The sequence below is a fragment of the Toxotes jaculatrix genome, chromosome 4 (genome assembly GCF_017976425.1).
Source record: "Toxotes jaculatrix isolate fToxJac2 chromosome 4, fToxJac2.pri, whole genome shotgun sequence".
Taxonomy (NCBI): Eukaryota; Metazoa; Chordata; class Actinopteri; family Toxotidae; genus Toxotes; species Toxotes jaculatrix.
Window position 1 is genome coordinate 20,963,226 of NC_054397.1, and position 26,306 is coordinate 20,989,531.

The 26,306-nt window shown below is 38.0% G+C and overlaps 2 protein-coding genes across 4 annotated transcripts; one reads left to right on the forward strand and one right to left on the reverse strand.

Annotated features, from left to right (window-relative positions):
* The first annotated feature begins 699 nt into the window (after positions 1 to 699).
* hap1 (huntingtin associated protein 1) lies at positions 700 to 15,985 on the forward strand. Of its 2 annotated transcripts, XM_041036808.1 has the most exons (15): positions 700 to 927; positions 5,270 to 5,346; positions 5,596 to 5,712; positions 5,805 to 5,899; positions 6,741 to 6,849; positions 7,151 to 7,229; positions 7,317 to 7,447; positions 7,674 to 7,748; positions 8,127 to 8,338; positions 11,094 to 11,312; positions 11,493 to 11,830; positions 12,637 to 12,825; positions 13,098 to 13,200; positions 13,521 to 13,579; positions 14,183 to 14,311. In XM_041036808.1, exons 1-14 carry the CDS (start codon positions 723 to 725, stop codon positions 13,558 to 13,560), a joined length of 1,989 nt encoding a protein of 662 aa, XP_040892742.1. In that variant the 5' UTR covers positions 700 to 722; the 3' UTR covers positions 13,561 to 13,579; positions 14,183 to 14,311. The 2 variants fall into 2 exon arrangements, with proteins under 2 accessions (XP_040892742.1, XP_040892741.1); XM_041036807.1 differs by lacking the exon at positions 13,521 to 13,579 and having other exon boundaries at positions 14,183 to 15,985.
* Positions 15,986 to 16,058: 73 nt separating this feature from the next.
* Positions 16,059 to 18,167, reverse strand: LOC121181042 (gastrin/cholecystokinin-like peptide). 2 transcript variants are annotated; one of them, XM_041036809.1, is made up of 3 exons: positions 18,087 to 18,167; positions 16,398 to 16,667; positions 16,059 to 16,241 (listed from the first exon to the last, which is right to left on the reverse strand). In XM_041036809.1, the coding sequence occupies exons 2-3, from the start codon at positions 16,663 to 16,665 to the stop codon at positions 16,165 to 16,167; spliced, it is 345 nt and encodes a 114-aa protein (XP_040892743.1). In that variant the 5' UTR covers positions 16,666 to 16,667; positions 18,087 to 18,167; the 3' UTR covers positions 16,059 to 16,164. The 2 variants fall into 2 exon arrangements, with proteins under 2 accessions (XP_040892743.1, XP_040892744.1); XM_041036810.1 differs by lacking the exon at positions 18,087 to 18,167 and adding an exon at positions 16,754 to 16,808.
* Between the last annotated feature and the right edge of the window lie 8,139 nt (positions 18,168 to 26,306).

Below are 26,306 nucleotides of genomic sequence, written 5' to 3' on the forward strand. Positions count from 1 at the left end.
TAAACAGACTGATGTGCTCCTCTCAAGGATAAAAAAATGACAGTAGTATTTTTCTTGTGGTTTCCTCATAATGATCACCGTCAAAATACATAAAATCTCAGACTGTATTTATTCTGTTGCCTCCATCAGACCCCTGTAAAGTGGGTGTGGCTCAGTCTGCACCAGTATTACGCAGAACCCTCTCTCTATCTGTTGTTCTACGTATGTGTAGAACAAGAGCAGCCATTGGCACAGCCGGAACCTACCATCTCCCTCACTTCACAGGGGTGGGTGGTCTTTGTGCAGCATCCTTTTAATCTGCATCAGCTTTCCCATTCTGAATTATTTTTTCAATCATAACCATTTGATAATCGTCTTTTTGTTCTTGGACAAGGTCAGTGCGATCAGTATCAGCTGTTGTTGCTCGTGGTTTCGATTTTTCCTCCTCCTTCACCCCTCCTCCTTTTCCTCCCCTCTTTTCTTACCCGGTAGTCCAACGTGGCCAGGTGAACGGAGGCAGGCATGACGACAGATGGCCCTTACAGTCTGAGGGATTATATATTAACACCAAGCAGCTCAGATTCTCTTGCACACACAAACACAGGTGTATACACCCACTCATGTAGGCTAGTGGGTACTGTTTTCAAGTACACACAGGCCAGCAGGATGATGCCAGAGACACAGCTGGTGTGTCACAGCACAGCCAACAAATAGCAGAATCAGAAGAACGAGGGATTTAACCGATGGACGGAGACACGGAGGGCACTTTTTCTCCGGTCACCATGGAGGTGTGGAGCTCCTCGGCATCTGAGGAGGAAGAAGAAGCAGAGAAGAGCACTTCCAGTCTTGTGGATGAGCTGGTGGAAGAGGAGGAGAAATGCCACAACAGCAATAGCAATAACAATAATAACAACAACAACGACAGCCTTTGCAAGGAGGTAACACAAGGTGAGATAAGGTTGCGTGATGTTTCAGGGGATAAGAACAGGCAGGTGGCATACACCAGAGACTGATCAGAGATCTGCAGAGCCCATGATTAGAGATGAGAAATGATTAGAGTTCTGCAAAGCAAGAAGTATAATGTATCTTGGTTAATATGTTTATTCTGCTGTGCAAGTCAAATGTTGCTCTCTGGTGTGCACTGTCAAGGTCTGTGTTATCTAAGTGCTTTAATACTTAATAATGTGCTGCATGTCCTGCAGGGTGCAGTGATGTCACTGAAGGTACATCATGCAATCGGTGATTACCTGTCAACAGAAACACTATTTGCGGCTCCTGTCAGAATAATACTTGAGCGCAACATGAAAGTGTCCTGAGAGGTGTAAAGTTTTGTAAATATATTCATCTTGAATGTTTGTTTGTTGAATGTTAGTGTGGTGAAGGTCACTGAGTCTGTGTGTGCCTGTGACCACACGCTCTGCAGCAGCCTTGTGTACATATCAGCAGTGATTGGCAGCACTGTGAATCTGGTGGAGTTAAGAACCATAGATTTTGGGAATGGTATTTTAATCCCAGTTTCTATTTTATGGATTTCTTACTCCCTAGCATGCCTTACCTAGTCTATTAGAGTGTTATTTTTTTCTAAATTTGAGTGGCAACATTCCTTTTGTGAGAATGAAAAGTGGTCAAATGAGACCACTTTGTGGTCTGCGGTTCAGAAGGACAAAGACTGCAGAGACATTAACTTGCCCTAATTTCAATCCAGCATTGTCAGGGGTCTCTCAGGTGTCAAAAATATGATTTTTCTAAAAGATAATTTGAGGATATTGCTTGGCCTGTGGTGTGGATCAGTTTGTCTTGGCACAATTTATCCTTTTTGCAGTATTTTTTCAAATTGATGTGTGTGCTTATAATGAAGAAAATGGTTGTGCATTTAAGATTGTCAAGGTGTTTGTGAACACTGATCCTTTGTTTTAACAGAGTAGTTAATGTGAGCAGGGATTCTCCTCTATTCTTCCTCTGTGTGGGGCGTTCTTTGTCTAAACGGGGCATGTGGCTGGCACACGAACACTGCGACACGGGCACCTCTCTGCAAAGAGAGGACGTTCTGCAACAGGATATTAACTTCAGCTGATTTTAGCTTATATTATATATATATCCACCATATTGTGTGGATATGTTTATTTGAAATGTTATTTACAACTCCATATATTTCTTAAAGGTGAAATGTATTTTACCATTGTAAAATGTGTATACACCTAAGACTGTTCAGTCTTTAACTACTCTAAAAATACATTCAGACAGATTTACATTAAGAAGCTCTGTGAGCTTTTTATTTTTTTTTAGCTCCTGCCAATCTTGTCAAGTGTGCCCCTTTAGAACAATAGAGATCCATAATGGGATCAATTTGAATCCTATTCTTGGAGCTCATCCAGCTGAATCTGATCCCCACAACATAACAGACGTCATAAGTATGCCTAAGTCAGCAAAGTTCATCCATAGGACTAATGGTAACTTTGCTGTTCAGGGTTGCTGCCTGGATTTAGCTTAACCCAGACCCTAAAACCTCTAGCTGGCATAGTGGCATCTCTTTCCTTGATCTGCTCTGGGCCGTGGCAGTCAGGTCAAGAGGAAATAGATCAGGTATTTCGGCTGGGGAGACTTGGTGGATGTACAGTTTAGGTGCTTCCTGAAGGACACGTTCAGTGAACTGCAGTTCACGATAACTGAGAAACATCTAAGAAGAAACGATTAATTGATCAAGAATTACCAAAATATGCTCCTTGTAAATAACGTCCAACAGTGGTACTTTACTTTCATATTCCTGTGGCAGACTGACATGAGACACGATCCTGTGAAGATGTAACGTACAACAATTTGAATAACTTTGCAGTGGACTGGATATATTGTATGTGTTTGAGATTGTGGATCCGTGCTCAGTTACAGGACAGTGTCTGAAACCTCTCGACAGTCCCTCTGCTGACTTTGCTTTTAGCACAAGTGCTTCAATCCACATTAAGTACAATAGGATTAAAGAAAGTTGAACTGTTATCTGATTAGCCTTTGTTAATTTATATAATACAACAAAGGTATTTCACATCAATTACACAATTAACCATTTAGTTCTCAAGAAGACAAAAGTTATTTAGTGAATGTTAATAACCAGCTAGAAAGCTAGTTAGTTATCTTACAGCCAGATAGTCTTGTTGATTAGGTATTTCATGGTGGATGACGCAAGTATTTCTATTATACCTTTTTTATGTCTGTCTTTGGCAGTGTAACGAATAAAATTAGTTTAGTGTCAAAGTTTATTCCTGACCTTGGAAAGAAAATTATTTCACTTCAAGGTTCATTTAAAAGCCGTTGTCGGGCTTTCAATCATATCACATAAACTTTATCAGCAGATGACGTCTGTAGTAATCTGCTGTAGAGTAGTCATTGAATTACAGATGTTATATTTTTCATTTGTCTGAATTTCATATTTCTTGATGTGACTATCACATTCTTGGATCACAGAGATATTTTTTTTATTTTATGATGAGAACAGATTCAGTTAGAATGACAGATTAATCCTTTTATTGGGCATCCAGCTCTTACGTGGATTTGCCCTTCTGCAATGTCCTTGAAAGAAACATGAGATCCTGCCAGTGGATCTGTTATATAGCCAACAGTTCTACAGTTTAAAGAATAGTTTCCAGTATCATTTGGTCATCTTGGTGCCCCAGAGGAGCGACATTGACGCATGATGCCCATTACTGTTACTGCCTCCTGACACCTTTCTGGGAAAAACTTTTTGTGTTTTGTGTTTGTTGTTTTTTTTTTTTTTTTTTTTTTTTTAACATAGGTAAATATGCTTTCTTTCACTTTTTAAGCATTTTGTTTCTACATTTCTGTTTAATGTACTTAGTGAGGTTGAAAACATAACCTCTATTATACTGTAAATCACCTCAGAGAGCTATAGACCTTAATTGTGTTATATAATTCATGGGCAGCTATGGTTTACAGCGCAATACTTCAGGCCAAGGGTAGTTTCTTTCCATTAGGCTGATTAGACACTGATACAGCTAGCCAATCACTGTGTTTCCAGGCCAAATTCAAGTACCACAATCTAATTACTTTGCTGTATGGCAATTTCTTCTTGCCATATCTTCAGTCCAGCTAAGCGTTCCGCTGAAGTAAGATTTCACAACTGATTTTGGCTTTGAGGTGTCGAGTGTCATTCAGTGTTGCACACAAGTCCAGGCAAATGCACATCCTTAAACAGAGACGAATCGGATATTAAATCGGATATTAAAACATGGTTCTGTTCTGAAAGCATGTATCTATTATTGCTGGCAGTTACAATGGTTAGTGTTTATAAGGTGAGTCCTTGGTAAACAAACCAGTAACCTTTGCATTAGTGATAAACATTGGATAAATTAACAGTTAAAAATTACAAATGATTACTTTTACAGTACTTGGCTCATGCACAGTACACTAATGGCTTTAATTAAGAACCTGTGTACGTCAATGCCAGATCTGTCTTAACTGATTACATGATTAATAAATCATTCACTCCTCCTCACCCTTATTGACTTTGAAGCGGACACAAACAAACCATTCTGCAGGATGTAAACAAAGTTGCAGGTCAATAGCCAGTCGCTATGATCCCCTCCATGCTGTACATGTCCTGCTGGTGTGAGCACTTCAGTTTAGACCTGGCAGTCTTTCGCACTGAGCTATATTGGTATCCAGGAGAACGAGGTCTTTATTGGTGTCTTATCTGGGCTAAAAAGGATCAAGCTAAGAGGATCAGTATCTGGCTGACCACTTGGAGATGTTGTGGTCTTTTCCAGTTTTCAGCCGGCTGTTTACAGCAGGCTGTATTGTTGATGCCATTAGGTTAATATTAAATAATATTATATAATATTTATGTGACATGCGTTTTCATCAGTGGAGTATATCCAGACATTCAACAGAAAACCAAAAACTTTTAACAGAAGATGTTAACAGCACTGGACCAGTGATTTCATCAGCAAGTTAATTTCTGAAAGTGCAGTAACTGCTCGGAAACAGCCATATCACTTAACTTAATAATTGTATAAGTGGATATAAAACCCTGTTTTATATGACTTATCTTGGCTCTTTCATTTTATTTTATTTTTTTTAGTACTTCTGGCTTGTTCAGTAGCTGATTGAAAAATAGAAACAGAGAAGACATCAGTCAGTGTTAAAAAAGCTTTCCCACTGGCTAGTTATTATTGCTCATGACTCCTGTCTCATGATAACCAGTTAGCAAGGCTGTGTTGTTGCCGTCTACAGCTCTGATTCTTCCTCCATTCATTAAATCCCTCTCTCCCTCCTCCCACAGTGCTGTGCTCAGACAGAGTGGGCCAGGTCACCAAGACGTATCATGACATTAAGGCAGTCACCCACCTGCTGGAGGAGGTAAGGTAGAGACGCTCAGCAGATGAACAGGATTAAAGAGGATTAAACTTATCTGCCTTACTGACCATCATTGTTTGTTTCTCTGTGGGTGATCAGAGTTGGTCAAAAAACATCAACTGTGATTTCCTCACTAAAACTTTTATTGTGTTGAAAAAACATATATATACATATATAAATATTTTTTAAAAAGTATTATGTCATAAGACACTGCTTAGTGAAATAAATGCTGTATTTTGTATCTCCTTGCAGAAAGAGCGGGATCTGGAGTTAGCAGCACGGATCGGTCAGTCCCTCCTGAAGCAAAACCAGGAACTAACAGCACGCAATGAAATGCTGGATGAACAGCTTGAAATTGCAAAAGAGGAGGTATAAACAAACCTCATAATACATACTTCTACAGTCACTGATCTATGTTATGTTAGTCTGCTGAGCTCAAGTTATCTTCACCGACTTTCTAGATCGCTCAACTTCGTCACGAGCTCTCGATGCGAGACGACCTCCTTCAGTTCTACGCGAGCACTGAAGAGATTGAAAACTCGGAATCGCTGTCACCGTGAGTACAACACGCACGCAGAGGCTGAGGAATGACCACTGGGAATATTTAGTTCCATGATAGCATGTAGTATTTAGTTTTTAAGAAAGTAGATACTGTATCATTCAAATAAGTAAGATTTACTTTACTTCATACCACTAAAGACTTAAACTGACAATACTCATCTAATTTCACACACCGAGCAACATCTTACCTAAAACATAATACAGTAATTACTTTTAGATATGTCACATAGTTCAGGGTGATAGGGTAGAAGTTATGCAGTAGGTACTGTGTGTCTTCTCTATACTGCCCCTCAGTACACTCAGTGTATGTTTAAGTAAACATATGTCAGAACAGTCTGTGCTGATCCTCTCAAAGTTTCCGGCCAAGCTTTCTACTAAACTCCTTCCCATCAGCAGTTAATCATCACCACTGTTCTTTAGTGTTCTCTTTTCTTTTCACTTCAGCTGGCTGCTTGAGCTTTTTTAGGGGCATTAATTATCTCTGAAGTAAAAAAAATCTTGTTGTTTTCTTAAGTTCTCTAAAGTTGATGTTTGTCCATCACTTCTGCGTAAATGCAAACATGTTCTTAAAAGGATACAACAGATCTGTTAAAAAGATACAAGTCGGTCAGTAATCAGTCATTTTCTGATTTCAAAGCAAGAATTTATTGTGAAAGTTTCCAAATTTGTTTTTCACAACAAGTTCTTTACAGTCAAATTAACTGCCATGTGGCTTTACGTGCAAAAGAGTATAAAATCATTTGTATTAGTAAAAATTGGAGCTGAGTGTTCATGATTGTATACAGCTTAAGGTTATGCATGTTTCCTAAAGACAGACATTTTCTTTCTTTTTGCAGGATAAAAAGAAATGAATCATGCAGTTCTCTCAGCAACTTCGTCCACTATGACTTCCTGCAGCAGAAACTGAAGGGTTTAGAGGAGGAGAACCGCAAACTGAGATTAGAGGTATGCAACGATACAAAGTTCTCACACAAAATAAAGTGAAAGGAAAGCTGCTTGATTTTTTTGTTTTAATCGTAAACAAATAATTTCATTAATAAACAGTAACATTTATGTGCAAAAACTGCAGCATTCATTCTCATTTCACATTTAATAATGCAAACTAAACACATTTCTAAATATAAGATATATATATATATATAGAGAGAGATGAGAGATGTAATGATTCACAAAATGTATAGTTTAATATAATAGTGTCATGCTTATCCCAGTATTAAAGGTGACATTTTGACATCAACATTTGCAGGCTAATGAGCTCACATCAGAGACGACCAGCTACGAGGAGCAAGAACAAGAGCTGATGATGGTGTGTGTGGAAGAGCTCTGTAAGTGTCACAGTCTGGATTTAATAACTGAAAATAGCATAACTGTGACTCAGGTTCAGGTTCATGTATTTGACTTTTGTGTTTCAGCATCTGTCAATAAGCAGGTGGTCGACCTATCAGAGGAGCTAGCACGGAAAGCAGAGGACTCCGTCCGACAGCAGGAGGAGATCAGCTCACTGCTCGCTCAGATCGTGGACCTGCAAGCCCGCTGCAAAGGGGTGAGGGACACACACACACACCACACACACACACACACACACACAAAAAAAACCACACACAAACACAAATTCTCCAGGCGAGGTGTCCTCAAGGGACAGTGACTGACTTTGATATTAAAGACATACCTGTGCTGTCAAATGTTTCCATGTTCTTTAAGTTTTGAACAACAGATTAAAGCCAAATCGCAGTAAAACTCTTTTAACTTTATTCACTCTGTGCTTTTAGCTCACCCATGAGAATGAGGAGCTCAACCAACACCTGAGTGCCTTCCGTGAGAGCCATATAAAACTTAAATCAGAGGTAAGACACTCAAACACTCTCAGTGACTTCTACAATATGCTCAGTTTTGCTTTCCAGACAGAGGTGGCTGAAACATGCACACTTGTGAAGCTAACCTGTGGTAGTTGGTACAGTTGTGGACATTTCACAAACTCGAGTGTGCAGGAAGCAAAGGACTGTTTAAACAGAAACATGTTTTCAACCTTGGAAAAAGTGGAGTTGATATTTTTTTAATGCGCATGTCAGCTGCTCTGACACCTACCTGTGTATGCATATCTTTGCAGAAGTAGACCTCCGCCCTAATATGTTCACCTCCTTCTGTGTACGTTGTGAGTGGTATAATGTATTATCTTTTTTTTTGCCTTGCAGTTTCACTGATTTGTCTCCCCCTGTCTGCAGCTCAAGGACCTGCAGGACAAGTACTCAGAATGTGAGGACATGCTCTGCGAGGCCCGGGAGGACATTAAAAACCTTCGGAACAAGAGCCTGCCCAACAGCACAGTGCAGCGGTACACTGCGCTGGCCTCCGTCCTTCCCATGGACTCTCTGGCAGCCGAGATAGAAGGAACCTTCCGCAAAGGCCTGGACACCCCCGCTCCATCAGAATACAAGTGAGTCTGTCTGTCCTTTTATGTGCATGTTCTCATCTGTAGAAAGCTGTCTTTGAATTTCTCTTAACCGTTCTTATAGCTACATAAAGTTTAGGATTCAGTTCAAGTTAATTAAAGCTTTATTTTCATATAATATGAATGTTGTTAAAATGCTGTAAAGAAACTGAGATGAAGAAGGCGGCGGCTATACTGCTGTCCAACTGGAGCCGACCAGACAGCAGCATGTTTGTCCTTGTCGTCACTGTCTTAATTGTTCTTCTTCTTTCCCAGGAAACAGAGTGTTTTCTTCTTTCTTGTGGCCTGCTCATGAGAAAAAATAAAGACAAAGCAGAGTATATTTTATTTAGGCTATCAAAAGAGAGCTCTAAACAAGTTCTTAGTGTCTAATGAGCCTTTTCTCCAAAGCAAAATGATCAGCGTGAATGAAAATGGGACAGCATACCTTCTCTCTCCTCCTTTTCCCCCAGTTCCTCCCTGAGCCTGTCATGTTTTTCATTCCACTGTTTCTCGCTCTGATAATATGCCTCTTCTCTCTGTTCCATTTTGATCACAGTCTCTAAATGCTTCTTTTCAAGAGCCAGAAGTGCCCTCTTGTACCTGCTGATAACTTTTTCCTTTTTAATTATCACCTCTCCCTGCTGCTGGCACTTCTCCTGCATTTCTTTGAGCTTCGTGGTTATTGTTTCCTTTCTAAGCCTCCTCCTTTTCTCCTCATTCAGGCTGTTTTTAAAAGCAGCCTGGACCCTTTCAGTCTCTTCCTTCTCGTTGGTTTCAGCGGCCTTCAAAATCCCCTCCAGCCGTTGGATCTCATTTATAGCTTGGTTGTAATTCCTCTTGAGTGACCTCCTCAGTCTTCTGTTTTCTTGCACGAGTTTGCCTTTTTCCTGTACCCAACTGATCTTCATGTGCTTGAATTTCTCCACCTGATTCTTCAGATTTTTGTTGAGCGACCCCAGCCTCTGGTTGGTTTTCATAGTTGATTGAAGGGCTTTTCTAAGTGCAGGCAGCTCTGCATTTGCAGCTGGCCTGGGTCCATGGTGCTTGTGTTGTTCTGCAGCATTGTTGTGCTTATTTTTCTGATTGAAAGAAAAATATACAAGTTGTGTTCAGCTAAAATTACAATCACACATTAACAGTAAAATGCACTGTAACTTCTTCCACCTGCTGTCAAAGAAAACTGTTGCTATGGCCACGTTTAATTAAAGACAACACAAACTTGCTTCAAGTCTGTCTGACAAATTCATACATACACTACAGTATAAATTGAGTTAAATGAGGGACCAAGTAATATTAGTGCAAGTTTGACAGTTAATCAAGACTTTTCTTTTATTCAAACAGAGACAAGTGCTCAGTTTAGAATTTCTCTTCTAATCTTCTGTTCATAAAATATTTGCTATATTATCATGTATCAGTAACATTATGTATCAGTAACGTGTCTGTTACTGGCAACTCACCAAAATTTTCTTTTCTTCTTGTGTTTTTGTCTGATTGTTTCAAACATTTTGCCATTTTTTTTAGTTTGTTGGAGGTTAAAAATATGTTGTTTTGCAATGGTACAGTACAGTTTAGAAAAAAAATATTTACATAAGTATAAACTACAGTGAGAAGTTCAAAGAGATCACATGAATCAGACCTTTCACACAGGCTTTGTTGGTTACAGTATTTTACGATGTAAAATTCCGCTTTCACTCAATGGGCCAGCAACAGCAAAAGGACAAGAGTAATCTGTTTAAAGATCCTAAGAGAAATGAACAAATAACAAAATCTTACCTTGTTTTTTCGCTTGTGTCTGCCGGCCATGATGTCTGAACCAAGATGTATGTGTGAGGAGGCAGATGAAGGTGTGAGACCAAGGGTTTCTGTTTTGTTGATGTTTGATTTTTTTTATGCTGAGGAGCAGCTGATTCCAGAATCGATGCTCAATGTTTATTTTTAACCTTAGAAACAGAAGTTGAGAAAACAGTCTCATCCATTTAATAGTTCTTCTAGAATTTTTTTTTATCATATCACCTTTGACCGGTTGTCCTGGCATTGTAGAGGTTCAGATTTTTTTTTTTCTGACCCTTTTACTGCATTTTCTCAAACTCAAGAGCATGGAGGAGCATGCCTTAAAGGCCCTGAACATCTGTTTTTAACTTCTTAATCATCTTCTTATTATTAACAATGGGATCCTACATAAAAACACAGTTTCTGCCAGTTACTTTTTGTTATTTCTCACAAGAGCTTCCTGTTTTTGGGTTTTTGTCAGTTGTTTTTGTCTGTTCTGTCAAAGTTTTCCTTCCCCCACTCAGGATTTAGCAACATCTGAATGAAAATCTGGCAACAGTTTAGTGGAGGTTTGTTTGTGTTGCCAGATACCTGTCAGTCAAATCTGATTAAACTATACCCGCATCCTCTTTTGAGTGTTGAGTTTTCCAACTTTAACTTTGATTGCTGCGTATGATTTTTTTTTTATGTTGTAGAGAAAAAACAAGTGTTTGAAGTGGTGCAAGCCTGTAGTATTTTTTTTTTTTTAAAGAACAAACACCAGAAACAAAACAAAAGTGACCTTGTTTTCTCCTCTGGTGCACATCGTAGCAGTGGCTGCAGTCATTCAAAAAAACAAATAATAATTCCCACAGATTTCTTACCTCAGCTTCTTTAAGACAGAGTGAACATTACACATTTATATGGTGATGTTATTTTCTAGGGATACTGATGGTATTAATATCACATTGTGATCTAATGACCACTTACACCGTGTTTCTCTTGGCAGGAACCACCCGTGGCGTGTGTTTGAAACAGTGAAGGTGGTGAACAAAGCCGTGAGGCTGCGGTCTCGGTGCCACTCCCCGGGGCTCCCGGGCTCCAGCCCAGTGTCCACTCGCTCCAGTTGTACCAGTACCCCCCGGACTAGCTACTATGGCTCTGATAATGCCAGCCTTACCCTGGAGGACAAGCCCAGCTCCAATCATTCTCAGAAAGAAGACAACAGGTGGGTTTGAGTGAGCGTGTGCACATTTTTAAAAACCTTAAAATCTTGACTATGAATAACTTTCTCTGTGTCTGAACAGGGTGTGTTTTTGCTATCGGAGCTTAAAATGATTAACCCACGAAACAAAAACAGCCCACAGAATTGAAGTGGTTAAAACATTGTCATGTCTTCTGTCCATAGTGTTAGCGGGCCTAAGCGCCTGGGTCAGCCAGGCACACCAGGAGGCCAGGATCTCGAAGCTGCTTTGCGCAGCCTGTCAGCCCGCCAACAGAGCCACTCGTCTGAGCGGCCTTTCTTTGACGTGGAGCGCGAGCGTAAACTCCGTGCCTTGGCAGCAAACTGTGAGGAGGGCGAGAGCTCCAGTGGCTTCCTGACACCAAACGACAGCCTGGCCTCGAGTCCGGCAGCATCGACGGGCACCAACTACTCCAACGGCAGCTCACGGCACTCCTGTGGCTCCTCAGGAGGATCCAGGTCCTACCTGCCCGACCGCCTGCAGATCGTCAAACCTCTGGAAGGTAAAAGCTTCAGCTTTGTAATACTATAATTATGAAGTTTCAATAATTAAATGACTATAAAGCTTCATAATTATCAATCTCTTGGAACTTGTTCAGCTTCTGTAGAGTCACAATGGGGTATGACAATGTGTGCTAAAATTCAAAGAAGCACAGATGCCTTATCTTTGTTGATGTCAGTCAGCGACACTAATTAAAATACCACAGGTGAGGCGAGGATGTCGGCTACATTTGACAACAGCCAAAGGTAAAATGCATGAATACAATCTACAAGAGTAGAAACGTTTAGTTTAAAAAAAAAAAGCTGGTAGGTCAATTCAGATTCTTCAAAAAAAGTGGCTTTGCAAATGTTTTGTGAGGAACAACATACATTCAACACCTTTTATTAGGCCTTAAGGATGCACATTGGTGAGAAACACTGAATGTAAACATATCTTAATAACATAACACAAAAACCTCACAAGGTACCTTTACCCACCGAGCCAGGCCATCAGGCTTAAGTGTTTCATTTTTATTTTCATTATCACTTTAAGCAGCAGCCATCATAACAAGGCTCTTTTGGTTCATTCTGGCTTTTAGACAGTTGTTATGAGCCATTTCTCATTTTCTTCCACACAACATCTAATACTACATATAAGACTGCTAAGAAGCAGTGCTGATAATGAAACCAAAGGAACACCAGCACCACCCAAATAACAAATACGATTGTGATTACACAATGAAAACATAACTTATAAAACTGTGGTTACAGTTAGTTCATTAAAATATAACTACTTTATTACAACACACTTCCACTCTCTGATCATCAGGCTCAGTGACTCTGCATCAGTGGCAGCAGCTGGCCAAACCAAACCTGGGGGGCATCCTGCATCCACGCCCAGGCGTCCTGACTAAAGACTTCAAGGAACTCGAGGTCGACATACAGCACGTCTACAGCCTGAACGACCTGGAGGAGGATGAACCTGACCTATCGCAAGTCTCTGGAGTGCATGGCATGGGTAAGACACCTGTAAACACGCTGTACACATGCTGCGTTCAGACAGTTCCAACTACCTGTCACTCCTGTTCCCTTCATTCAGTGCCCTCTGAAAACCATGTTTTCTGCTCTAAATGCCTCCTCATTAATGAAGATAGCAGTGTTAGTGTGCTATTCACTGAGCAGTGTTAATGTAGTTTCCATCCTTATTGGCTCCTGTAGTGCCTCATTCGATGCGTGCCTTGTCTTTTCATGTGTAGTTTAACAAGCCTCTCTCCCTCCATGACCTCACAGTCTCTCCATCTGGTCCCAACCTCCCTCAGACCTCTCCCACACATACCATTACCACCTGCCAAGTCCTCCAACCCTCCCTTCTCATCCCCTCCTTCTCTACTAGGTAAGAATATACAATTCTTTTTCTGTTTTCTGAGCATGTTGTGTTGTCTTTGTGTATTTTTCACAGCCCTGTCCAGGTAAATTTCCATCTTGTATAATGAAGTTGAATTTGAGCCTGTGCTTGTTTTTGTATTGATGTAATGGAACTGAGTTGACGTAAACTCCAAACAAGGAACTCCTGAAAAAGAGCATTTCGTGCTCATCAATCCATGACTTCACGGTGCCAGTATCATTAAACAAGAGTGGATGCTCTGGATTTCCTTTCTTCCATCCAGCTACTTTTCTTATCCCTCTACCAACTTGTGCTCTTTACCCCCACAGCAGCAGAAAACGTCTGTCGAGGCTCTTTCTCCAACTCTAGAAGGAGCCTCCGGGGCAAAGTAAGAGTTGGTGGTTACAGATGCACAATGAATGCTTGATAAATGTGTTAAATATTAACAACGGAGGCACTGTACCATGTTTGTTTAACTAAATAACGTCGTGGTTAACAATTGATGAAGGTGTTCAGCCTAAATTTTCAATAAGGAAGTCTTTGGACAATGTCTGAGATTCAGATTTTTGATGATAATATGCTCAGACCTAATTGAGATGACCATGGCTACTTTCTGGGAAAACAATGTACTGTGCTTCTTTTAAATATACACCACTTTACTTCCTACTAACAATTTTCTTAATGATGCAGAGCTGTCTGATTGTCTCATCTGCTCTAACTTGTTTGTACTCCCCACAAATACTCGTTAGGCGACGTGTTTTGATGTCTCTTGCCCTTTCTCGATTTTCATCTTAGCAAACCTCCCACACTAATGTCACGTTTATTCATCTTCCAGCAACGGTAGCCCGACACTAACTGAAAACATGTTTTCCATCTTGTTTGTGTATTATTCATGAATGAACTTGCATGTTTGTGCAACAACCGACCTTTTAGCTTTCTGATCTATTGTGTGTCATTTTTGTTTTTAACTATTTTTTTTTTCTGTTGGCAGCCTTCGCTCTTTCGGCCTGCCATCTTGTCGGAACTGTGAGCACGTGAGCACTTCATCTCCACCCCACCAGCAGCACTTTGGCCCAGGAGGCCGGACCACCACCACCTCAACTACCGCAAACATAACCACTTCATCACTGGGGCTCCTGCAGCTGCTGCAAGAGCACGGCATCTCTGCCTCTCCTTATCCCCACCACAACCTGCACTACAGCCATACCACAAAACCATCGCTCTCCACAGCGAAAGACAAAGGTGGAGGCTCATCATTGGACAAGGAAGGAAGAAGGAACATTTTCAGCTTGAACTTGGTGGGTAAGCTTCAGAGTCTCGGGTTGCACCGAGTGGCCGCCTGGGGAATGAAGGGCAGCAGTGACAAGGAGAGAGAGAAGCAGTGAGGCATCCTCTGAAAGTCCGATCCACCACTTCCTCCTCTCTCCTTCACAGTAGTGACTTTGTGTCGAGCCATGCGTGTTCCCACTGTGCAGTTCAGGGCCCACAGCACTGGTGTCTTGAAAACAAAAGCCACAGAATGCGCAGGAGCCATACTTTGGGTTGTCGTGAGTGTATAGTTTATTTTCTTTGAACTCATGTACAGTAGATAAACCGTTGTGTGTGTGTGTGTGTGTGTGTGTGTGTGTGTGTGTGTGTGTGTGTGTGTGTGTGTGTGTGTGTGTGTGTGTGTGTGTGTGCGTGTGTGTGTGTGTGTAACACCTTCATCTCAGGACAATCACCTGATCACCGGTCTCTCTGACATCGCTTTTTACACAAAAAAAGACACATCATGAAGAAAAAAAACTTTTTATACTGTGTTCTTTGAATGTCATTTTACAGTTCTCCCTGCCACTTGTTTTAAAAAAAAAAAACCTCATCACCTGTCTTTTTTTTTTTAAGTTTCCAAAGTGAAAAATTTAGTTACGTATAAATAATAAACGTTGTCGTTTGGGAGAGTTAAAAAAAAGACTGTGCAGTTATTAGTTAAAAACACAAACCAAGCCAATGCTGTCACACTGAAGATCTTTTCAAATGCACTAAAATACACTCTGGTCTTCCTGCTTGTTAGCTGCTACATTGAGAAAAGCATGTTGTAAATAAGATTGTCAAATATACTGGAAGTAAACACTGCGATGAAATTCTCCAAACTGGGACAGATGATACACTGACTGAACCGTATGATGCTGATCGTGTTGACATCCTGCAGTTAATCACCTTGCTTTCACATAGTATATGTTGTTATGGCTGCTTACAGTTCGGCATCACCTCTGTGGACTTACTATCCTGAGCCAAACCTCACCAAAAACAAGAAGAAAAAAAAACAAAACACAAATCAGGTTTGCCATGCTGCATCAAAGACAGTGAATGGGATTTTTAGAAGCAATACGTGCATTTACTGTTTGCATTGACTGAAAATCTTGCTTGTACAAATCTGCTGTATTTCACGTCATCAGGAATTTTGAAACTGCTGGGATGTAAATGAAATCAAAATCATGTTTGGGCATTCAAAGTGAATTCTCCGTTGTGTTAAAGGGGAATCCTTAGCTAAAGAAATCCAAGTAGAAGAGAGGTGTTAATTATTGAAACAGCATGTTTCTTCAATCAGCAGTAGCAAAGAGGCATAGGATACTGTGGATTAAAAAAGGGAAGAAATCATAAACACAGGTTTTCATAATTTGTGTTCTGACTTTAATCAACCAAACCGTTTGTCTGCACTACTGTCGTAGTCTCTGTTAGAGTCACAGCTGTATATGTCAGTGTGTGTATAAATTGTACCACCTGTGAATAAAACTTTGCATTTTCGTCGAATACAGTTAAATATCTGTGAATTTCCTCTGGACAGCAATGGAATCAACAGATAAAACCACTATAGTAACTCTGCCAAATAGTTTATTTATAAAGTTCAAGGGACAGTAAAACATTTCCTGTACATAAAATCTGAAGAAAAAGCAGGCTGAGCTCTCAGGTCGTTGCTGTTGTCACTGTTGTGTCTCATTCTGCGTCCCGGCGTCCGAAGTCCACCCAGCCCTGGTAGTCCCGATCTGACATGCACTCAGAGTTCATCATCTCTGTGAACAAACCAGTCCTACATGAACCACACACAAGGGTTCAGTACACAGATCTGAGCATCTTCTTGGATCTCTGCTCACTCACTCATCTGTCTAACTGACACAAAACAAAACAGCAATCAGAAAATAACTTTCACACCCCAACCCACAGCATACCTGAAATTGCTTGCATTATTTGTTTGGTCATAATCTCTCGTTCGTCCTCTGAAAGGTGTGCCCGTCTCTCCATCCGTGCAGTGTGAGTCTGAGGCGCCAGCTCCTGTCTGTGAGTCGAGCCTCTCCCTTTCTCCTTCTTGGCCAGGAGCTGCCGTAGTGTGTGAGACTCTGTAACCTCTCCAGCTGCAGGGGATTCAGGTGAGGAAGCAGCGCCACACACGAGCAGTGCAACCAGCAGTGCGAACACCACAACAACTTTCCCTGACATGTCTGTTTACAAAAACAGAGAAAGAATTCGGTAAAATATATACTTTTATAATCCACGGTAACCACTGAAAATGATAAAAATACTGTACCTGTGAAGATGAGATGAGATGTGTTCACAACAAAGTCCTAGAATAGTGATGCTTCTGGTGCAAATTCTGGTGATTCTGAGCAGAGTCACCCTTTTATACCAAAAGCTTGATGTGTGAGTGACATGGCCTAAAATCAAAGACTGATAACAGTGTTCGCTGATTGACTGGATTGATTGGGAGACGGATGCAGCGGGAGGATGTGCGTAAAGGAAACGATGGACCGCTACATCCAAGAAGCCATTATTATGCCTTTCACTCACCTGGAAAGGCCTTTTTTGCGCTGCAATAACAATAAAACAAGTCAATGTATTTACACTTGAAATCCATTACTCCTTTAGAGCCTTTTCCAACCAGTACAGAGTATCTGATACATCTGTGCAGCCAATGACTGGTTCTTCACCCACGAGTATGAGTTATCTCAAGTTACGTTCTCAAGTTATCTAATGTCTTCCTGTAATCACACATTTCCACTCTGAGCTTTAGTGCTTACTATTCTTAACAATTCACACATGTTGAAACAAGACAGGGAAATTCATTGTTTCCCATTTCCTTGTATCCTTCATGTTAACACTTTATGGGCTGTAGACTACAGTTTTTTTCATTTGTTATTAAATGAGAATAGAGCTAGGTGATGATAAGTCTCATCTGAAACACAGGCACAGTTTAGTGACTGGATGGATGTGATTACTGCCTCCGTCATGTCAAGTTGTGCCCTGGATTTTCCAAACGACGTACACGCTACCCTTTTAGTAAAAATACAACAGAGCACAGTTGACATTAGGGCTGTTTACACACTGTATGGATTTTTTACCAAGTGGCCCAGTTATTGTGTGTCCCGTTTCCCCTGACGATGTGTGATGCATGTCTTCTGTAAAGAAGGTGCAGCATGAGCGCAGCCGTCAGATAGTTTCTACGAGCCAGGGAAAGCATCATCTGGCAGCTGGAGTTGCTCTGCAGCAATGAGTATTGATTTGATATATACAGAATGCAGGAGTGACAGCAAAACAATGGAGAGCAGACAACATACAGAGTATGCAAATTTTCATAAAATTTTATAAATCTGAGCAACCCTACAGCTAATTAAACAATGCACCTGCACCTGGGGCATGACCCTGACGGCTGTCGGAATGTTACATGTGAACTATGCATGACTTCAGTAATTAGATCTAATAATCCTGTGGTGGAAAAACAATCACGGAGCTTAAGATCTGGCATTCACGCTCTCAGTAGACTGACTCGACACACACCCATCAGTGAAATCTGATAAATGTCACGGAGACCACATACTGTAGGAGGGGCAGATTCATGCTCACACACACACACACACACCCACCTTATCAGGCGCGGCTGCAACAGATGCTCATCGCTGCTCTTTGTTTATTTTCGAGTTCACTTCAGTCCTCTCAGCTTCATGTCAGCCAAGTGAATGGTTTAATAACAAGCTGCAGGACTTGTAAAGCAAGTGAAATTAGTTTTTTGACTGACAGTATGTAAATCAAGCTTATGGTTGTGTAACTGTGTCAGTAAGTTCTTCACCGTCTGTGTGAATGTAGCTGCTCATCTCACCCTCTCTTTTTCAGTTTCTGGTTTTGTCTGAAAAAGCAAACAACAGTAACAAAAACCAAAAGTTTTAGAATGGGTTTTGAGGGATATTTTATTTGTTCCTGCTTGGAAAATCCAGATCTGTTATGTTGGACTAGATGTGGACACATGTGAGACATGCTGCCTGAACTCTGGAGGATGGTCAAGTAAACTGAGCTGTAACTGCATGGCATTTATACTTTCCTAGTCTAATAACCACTCAAAATGCTTTACCACAACACAGTTACCTGTTTACACACACATTGATTCTAACGCTGCTGGCGGAGGCTGCCATGGTGCAAGGTGCAAACCTCAGAAGCTGTTAGAGGATCAAGCTTCCGATTACTGAGCCCATCAATAAAGATGAGACAATAAAGTTTTTACAGAAAAATGAACATTCTCTTTGGTTTACTGCAGAAAAAATGGAAGCCATATACTGAGTAATGTAATGTAAACTTTGTTACTCACATCATTTTTTTAATATACATTGATTAGTAACAGGTTAATCATCTCAGGACCAGCTCATGCACCAGAGCACTGACAACATTTGCCTCCCAACAAAAAAACTTTGTCACTCAGATCAAATTTGGATCTCTACTGTCTCTGTTGTGTAGATATATACGTCGGTGCCAGTCCTTCAACCTTGTCTTCTGTATTTGGCCACAGGTTCTCATCTACATCACACCTCCTGTCGTCTTTTCGGTGCACGAAAGAATCCGTTCATCCATTCTAAGCAGTCTTCAGTACTGGATGTCCAGACATTCAGCATTCATCATGTCCAAGAAAGACAGCTGTGCATGAACATCCCACCTCAGTGAGGAGGAGAATCTCTCTGAGAAACAGATTTATCAGAATAATTTTGTGTTATGTTGCCTTTGATTTTAAATTTAGCAGTTTTGAAAACCGAATGTAAACATACTATTTATATACTACAAAATCAACTCTATACACAGAGACTTACTTCTGTGAACTGCTGTATGTTGTCAGTATAAAAAATGTGGACAAAAAACTGAAAGAAAAATAACTATCAATCCCTTGGATTGTGATCAGGGGTGGGCTGGCCATTGGGAGGTTCGGGAAGTTTCCCGAACGGCCGGTCTGTTCCCGGCCGATGGTCGGAATGTTTTTTTTACCCTATAAAATGCAGTATCAGTGTACCGCAGCAGCGTGTCCTCGCAGCCGCAGGTGGCACAGAGTGGAACGTAACCAAGGGGGGAGTTGTAGGTTTCAGTAGTGAGGATCACTTCTGCGTTCGCATTTTTCTGCTGCCGCTGGGGGCTGGCTCCAGAAGTGAGGAATTATCCATTTACTCCAATGTTAAAATAGCCAACATTATAGCCGAAAAAAAACATAATTTACACGCTGTCATGGTATAGTAGTATAGTAAGGCGTAAGTAAAAACGTCATAGTATAGTAAGGCGTCAAAATCGGCCAAAAAAAGTCAAATTTTTTTTTGACCTCAAAATGTCATAAAAAACCTCATAGTATAGTAAGGCGTCAAAATCGTCCAAAAAAAATCAAAAAATTTTTTCGACCTCAAAATGTCATAAAAAACGTCATAGTATAGTAAGGCGTCTTTTTCGGGCAAAAAAAGTCAAAATTTTTTTTGACCTCAAAATGTCATAAAAAACGTCATAGTATAGTATGGCGTTTATTTTGGGCAAAAAAATTCAAATTTTTTTCGACCTCAAAATGTCATAAAAAACGTCATAGTATAGTATGGCGTTTTTTTCGGGAAAAAAAAGTCAAAATTTTTTTCGACCTCAAAATGTCATAAAAAACGTCATAGTATAGTATGGCGTTTTTTTCGGGCAAAAAAAGTCAAAATTTTTTCGACCTCAAAATGTCATAAAAAAGGTCATAGTATAGTATGCCGTTTTTTTCAGGCAAAAAAATTCAAATTTTTTTTCGACCTCAAAATGTCATAAAAAACGTCATAGTATAGTATGCCGTTTTTTTCGGGCAAAAAAAGTCAACATTTTTTTCGGCCTCAAAATGTCATAAAAAACGTCATAATATAGTAAGGCGTCAAAATCGGCCAAAAAAAGTTACAATTTTTTTCGACCTCAAAATGTCATAGAAAACGTCATAGCATAGTAAGAAGTCAAAATCGGCCAAAAGAAGTCAAAATTTTTTTGGACCTCAAAATGTTATAAAAAACTTCATAGTATAGTATGGCGTTTTTTTCGGGCAAAAAAAGTCAAAATTTTTTTCGACCTCAAAATGTCATAAAAAAACGTCATACTATAGTATGGCGTTTTTTTCGGGGAAAAAAAGTCAAATTTTTTTTCGACCTCAAAATGTCATAAAAAACGTCATAGTATAGTATGGCGTTTTTTTCGGGCAAAAAAAGTCAAAAATTTTTTTGACCTCAAAATGTCATAAAAAACGTCATAGTATAGTATGGCGTTTTTTTCGGGCAAAAAAAGTCAAAATTTTTTTGACTTCAAAATGTCATAAAAAACGTCATAGTATAGTATGGCGTTTTTTTCGGGTAAAAAAAGTCAAAAATTTTTTGGACCTCAAAATGTCATAAAAAACGTCATAGTATAGTATGGCGTTTTTTTCGGGTAAAAAAAGTTAAAATTTTTTTCGACCTCAAAATGTCATAAAAAACGTCATAGTATAGTAAGGCGTCAACATCGGCCAAAAAAAGTCAAAATTTTTTTCGACCTCAAAATGTCATAAAAAACGTCATAGTATAATATGGCGTTTTTTTCGGTCAAAAAAAGTCACAATTTTTTTCGACCTCAAAATGTCATAAAAAACGTCATAGTATAGTATGGCTTTTTTTTCGGGCAAAAAAAGTCAAAAATTTTTTTGACCTCAAAATGTCATAAAAAACGTCATAGTATAGTATGGCGTTTTTTTCGGGCAAAAAAAGTCAAAATTTTTTTGACTTCAAAATGTCATAAAAAACGTCATAATATAGTAAGGCGTCAAAATCGGCCAAAAAAAGTTACAATTTTTTTCGACCTCAAAATGTCATAGAAAACGTCATAGCATAGTAAGAAGTCAAAATCGGCCAAAAGAAGTCAAAATTTTTTTGGACCTCAAAATGTTATAAAAAACTTCATAGTATAGTATGGCGTTTTTTTCGGGCAAAAAAAGTCAAAATTTTTTTCGACCTCAAAATGTCATAAAAAAACGTCATACTATAGTATGGCGTTTTTTTCGGGGAAAAAAAGTCAAATTTTTTTTCGACCTCAAAATGTCATAAAAAACGTCATAGTATAGTATGGCGTTTTTTTCGGGCAAAAAAAGTCAAAAATTTTTTTGACCTCAAAATGTCATAAAAAACGTCATAGTATAGTATGGCGTTTTTTTCGGGCAAAAAAAGTCAAAATTTTTTTGACTTCAAAATGTCATAAAAAACGTCATAGTATAGTATGGCGTTTTTTTCGGGTAAAAAAAGTCAAAAATTTTTTGGACCTCAAAATGTCATAAAAAACGTCATAGTATAGTATGGCGTTTTTTTCGGGTAAAAAAAGTTAAAATTTTTTTCGACCTCAAAATGTCATAAAAAACGTCATAGTATAGTAAGGCGTCAACATCGGCCAAAAAAAGTCAAAATTTTTTTCGACCTCAAAATGTCATAAAAAACGTCATAGTATAATATGGCGTTTTTTTCGGTCAAAAAAAGTCACAATTTTTTTCGACCTCAAAATGTCATAAAAAACGTCATAGTATAGTATGGCTTTTTTTTCGGGCAAAAAAAGTCAAAAATTTTTTTGACCTCAAAATGTCATAAAAAACGTCATAGTATAGTATGGCGTTTTTTTCGGGCAAAAAAAGTCAAAATTTTTTTGACTTCAAAATGTCATAAAAAACGTCATAGTATAGTATGGCGTTTTTTTCGGGTAAAAAAAGTCAAAAATTTTTTGGACCTCAAAATGTCATAAAAAACGTCATAGTATAGTATAGCGTTTTTTTCGGGCAAAAAAAGTCAAAATTTTTTTGGACCTCAAAATGTCATAAAAAACGTCATAGTATAGTATGGCGTTTTTTTCGGGCAAAAAAAGTCAAAAATTTTTTCGACCTCAAAATGTCATAAAAAACGTCATAGTATAGTATGGCGTTTTTTTCAGGAAAAAAAAGTCAAATTTTTTTTCGACCTCAAAATGTCATAAAAAACGTCATAGTATAGTATGGCGTTTTTTTCAGGAAAAAAAAGTCAAATTTTTTTTCGACCTCAAAATGTCATAAAAAACGTCATAGTATAGTATGGCGTTTTTTTCGGGTAAAAAAAGTCAAAAATTTTTTGGACCTCAAAATGTCATAAAAAACGTCATAGTATAGTATGCCGTTTTTTTCGGGTAAAAAAAGTTAAAATTTTTTTCGACCTCAAAATGTCATAAAAAACGTCATAGTATAGTAAGGCGTCAACATCGGCCAAAAAAAGTCAAAATTTTTTTCGACCTCAAAATGTCATAAAAAACGTCATAGTATAATATGGCGTTTTTTTCGGTCAAAAAAAGTCACAATTTTTTTCGACCTCAAAATGTCATAAAAAACGTCATAGTATAGTAAGGCGTTTTTTTCGGGCAAAAAAAGTCAAAAATTTTTTTGACCTCAAAATGTCATAAAAAACGTCATAGTATAGTATGGCGTTTTTTTCGGGCAAAAAAAGTCAAAATTTTTTTGACTTCAAAATGTCATAAAAAACGTCATAATATAGTAAGGCGTCAAAATCGGCCAAAAAAAGTTACAATTTTTTTCGACCTCAAAATGTCATAGAAAACGTCATAGCATAGTAAGAAGTCAAAATCGGCCAAAAGAAGTCAAAATTTTTTTGGACCTCAAAATGTTATAAAAAACTTCATAGTATAGTATGGCGTTTTTTTCGGGCAAAAAAAGTCAAAATTTTTTTCGACCTCAAAATGTCATAAAAAAACGTCATACTATAGTATGGCGTTTTTTTCGGGGAAAAAAAGTCAAATTTTTTTTCGACCTCAAAATGTCATAAAAAACGTCATAGTATAGTATGGCGTTTTTTTCGGGCAAAAAAAGTCAAAAATTTTTTTGACCTCAAAATGTCATAAAAAACGTCATAGTATAGTATGGCGTTTTTTTCGGGCAAAAAAAGTCAAAATTTTTTTGACTTCAAAATGTCATAAAAAACGTCATAGTATAGTATGGCGTTTTTTTCGGGTAAAAAAAGTCAAAAATTTTTTGGACCTCAAAATGTCATAAAAAACGTCATAGTATAGTATGGCGTTTTTTTCGGGTAAAAAAAGTTAAAATTTTTTTCGACCTCAAAATGTCATAAAAAACGTCATAGTATAGTAAGGCGTCAACATCGGCCAAAAAAAGTCAAAATTTTTTTCGACCTCAAAATGTCATAAAAAACGTCATAGTATAATATGGCGTTTTTTTTCGGTCAAAAAAAGTCACAATTTTTTTCGACCTCAAAATGTCATAAAAAACGTCATAGTATAGTATGGCTTTTTTTTCGGGCAAAAAAAGTCAAAAATTTTTTTGACCTCAAAATGTCATAAAAAACGTCATAGTATAGTATGGCGTTTTTTTCGGGCAAAAAAAGTCAAAATTTTTTTGACTTCAAAATGTCATAAAAAACGTCATAGTATAGTATGGCGTTTTTTTCGGGTAAAAAAAGTCAAAAATTTTTTGGACCTCAAAATGTCATAAAAAACGTCATAGTATAGTATAGCGTTTTTTTCGGGCAAAAAAAGTCAAAATTTTTTTGGACCTCAAAATGTCATAAAAAACGTCATAGTATAGTATGGCGTTTTTTTCGGGCAAAAAAAGTCAAAAATTTTTTCGACCTCAAAATGTCATAAAAAACGTCATAGTATAGTATGGCGTTTTTTTCAGGAAAAAAAAGTCAAATTTTTTTTCGACCTCAAACTGTCATAAAAAACGTCATAGTATAATAAGGCGTCAAAATCGGCAAAAAAAAGTCAAAATTTTTTTCGACCTCAAAATGTCATAAAAAACGTCGTAGTATAGTAAGGCGTTTTTTTCGGGCAAAAAAAGTCAAAAATTTTTTCGACCTCAAAATGTCATAAAAAACGTCATAGTATCGTATGGCGTTTTTTTCGACCTCAAAATGTCATAAAAAACGTCATAGTATAGTATGGCGTTTTTTTCGGGTAAAAAAAGTTAAAATTTTTTTCGACCTCAAAATGTCATAAAAAACGTCATAGTATAGTAAGGCGTCAACATCGGCCAAAAAAAGTCAAAATTTTTTTCGACCTCAAAATGTCATAAAAAACGTCATAGTATAATATGGCGTTTTTTTCGGTCAAAAAAAGTCACAATTTTTTTCGACCTCAAAATGTCATAAAAAACGTCATAGTATAGTATGGCTTTTTTTTCGGGCAAAAAAGGTCAAAAATTTTTTCGACCTCAAAATGTCATAAAAAACGTCATAGTATAGTATGGCGTTTTTTTCGGGAAAAAAAAGTCAAAATTTTTTTCGACATCAAAATGTCATAAAAAACGTCATAGTATAATAAGGCGTCAAAATCGGCAAAAAAAAGTCAAAATTTTTTTCGACCTCAAAATGTCATAAAAAACGTCATAGTATAGTATGCCGTTTTTTTTGGGAAAAAGAAGTCAAAATTTTTTTTGACTTCAAAATGTCATAAAAAACGTCATAGTATAGTATGGCGTTTTTTTCGGGTAAAAAAAGTCAAAAATTTTTTGGACCTCAAAATGTCATAAAAAACGTCATAGTATAGTATGGCGTTTTTTTTCGGGCAAAAAAAGTCAAAATTTTTTTTTGACTTCAAAATGTCATAAAAAACGTCATAGTATAGTATGGCGTTTTTTTCGGGCAAAAAAAGTCAAAAATTTTTTCGGCCTCAAAATGTCATAAAAAACGTCATATTATAGTATGGCGTTTTTTTCGGGCAAAAAAAGTCAAAAATTTTTTCGGCCTCAAAATGTCATAAAAAACGTCATAGTATAGTATGGCGTTTTTTTCGGACAAAAAAGTCAAAACTTTTTTCGACCTCAAAATGTCATAAAAAACGTCATAGTATAGTATGGCGTTTTTTTCGGGCAAAAAAAGTCACAATTTTTTTCGACCTCAAAATGTCATAAAAAACGTCATAGTATACTATGCTGTTTTTTTCGGGCAAAAAAAGTCAAATTTTTTTTCGACCTCAAAATGTCATAAAAAACGTCATAGTATAGTAAGTCGTCAAAATCGGCAAAAAAAGTCAAAATTTTTTTGGACCTCAAAATGTCATAAAAAACGTCATAGTATAGTATGGTGTTTTTTTCGGGCAAAAAAAGTCAAAATTTTTTTCGACCTCAAGATGTCATAAGAAAGGTCATAGAATAGTATGGCGTTTTTTTCGGGCAAAAAAAGTCAAAATTTTTTTCGACCTCAAAATGTCATAAAAAACGTCATAGTATATTATGGCATTTTTTTCAGGCAAAAAAAGTCAAAATTTTTTTCGACCTCAAAATGTCATAAAAAACGTCATAGTATAATAAGGCGTCAAAATCGGCAAAAAAAAGTCAAAATTTTTTTCGACCTCAAAATGTCATAAAAAACTTCATAGTATAGTATGGCGTTTTTTTCGGGCAAAAAAAGTCAAAATTTTTTTCGACCTCAAAATGTCATAGAAAACGTCATAGTATAGTATAGCGTTTTTTTTCGGGGAAAAAGAGTCAAACATTTTTTCGACCTCAAAATGTCATAAAAAACGTCATAGTATAGTATGGCGTTTTTTTCGGGCAAAAAAAGTCAAAAATTTTTTCGGCCTCAAAATGTCATAAAAAACGTCATAGTATAGTATAGCGTTTTTTTCGGACAAAAAAGTCAAAATTTTTTTGACCTCAAAATGTCATAAAAAACGTCATAGTATAGTATGGCGTTTTTTTCGGGCAAAAAAAGTCAAAATTTTTGTCGACCTCAAAATGTCATAAAAAACTTCATAGTATACTATGCTGTTTTTTTCGGGCAAAAAAAGTCAAATTTTTTTTCGACCTCAAAATG

Coding starts and splice junctions, on each gene's coding strand:
- LOC121181042 (XM_041036809.1), bottom strand. CDS start 16,665: ATGTCAGGGAAAGTTGTTGTGGTGTTCGCACTGCTGGTTGCACTGCTC. Junction 16,242..16,397: donor AATAATGCAAGCAATTTCAG/GTATGCTGTGGG, acceptor GTTTGTTCACAG/AGATGATGAACTCTGAGTGC.
- hap1 (XM_041036807.1), top strand. CDS start 723: ATGGACGGAGACACGGAGGGCACTTTTTCTCCGGTCACCATGGAGGTG. Junction 928..5,269: donor TTGCAAGGAGGTAACACAAG/GTGAGATAAGGT, acceptor CTCCTCCCACAG/TGCTGTGCTCAGACAGAGTG. Junction 12,826..13,097: donor CTCTGGAGTGCATGGCATGG/GTAAGACACCTG, acceptor ATGACCTCACAG/TCTCTCCATCTGGTCCCAAC.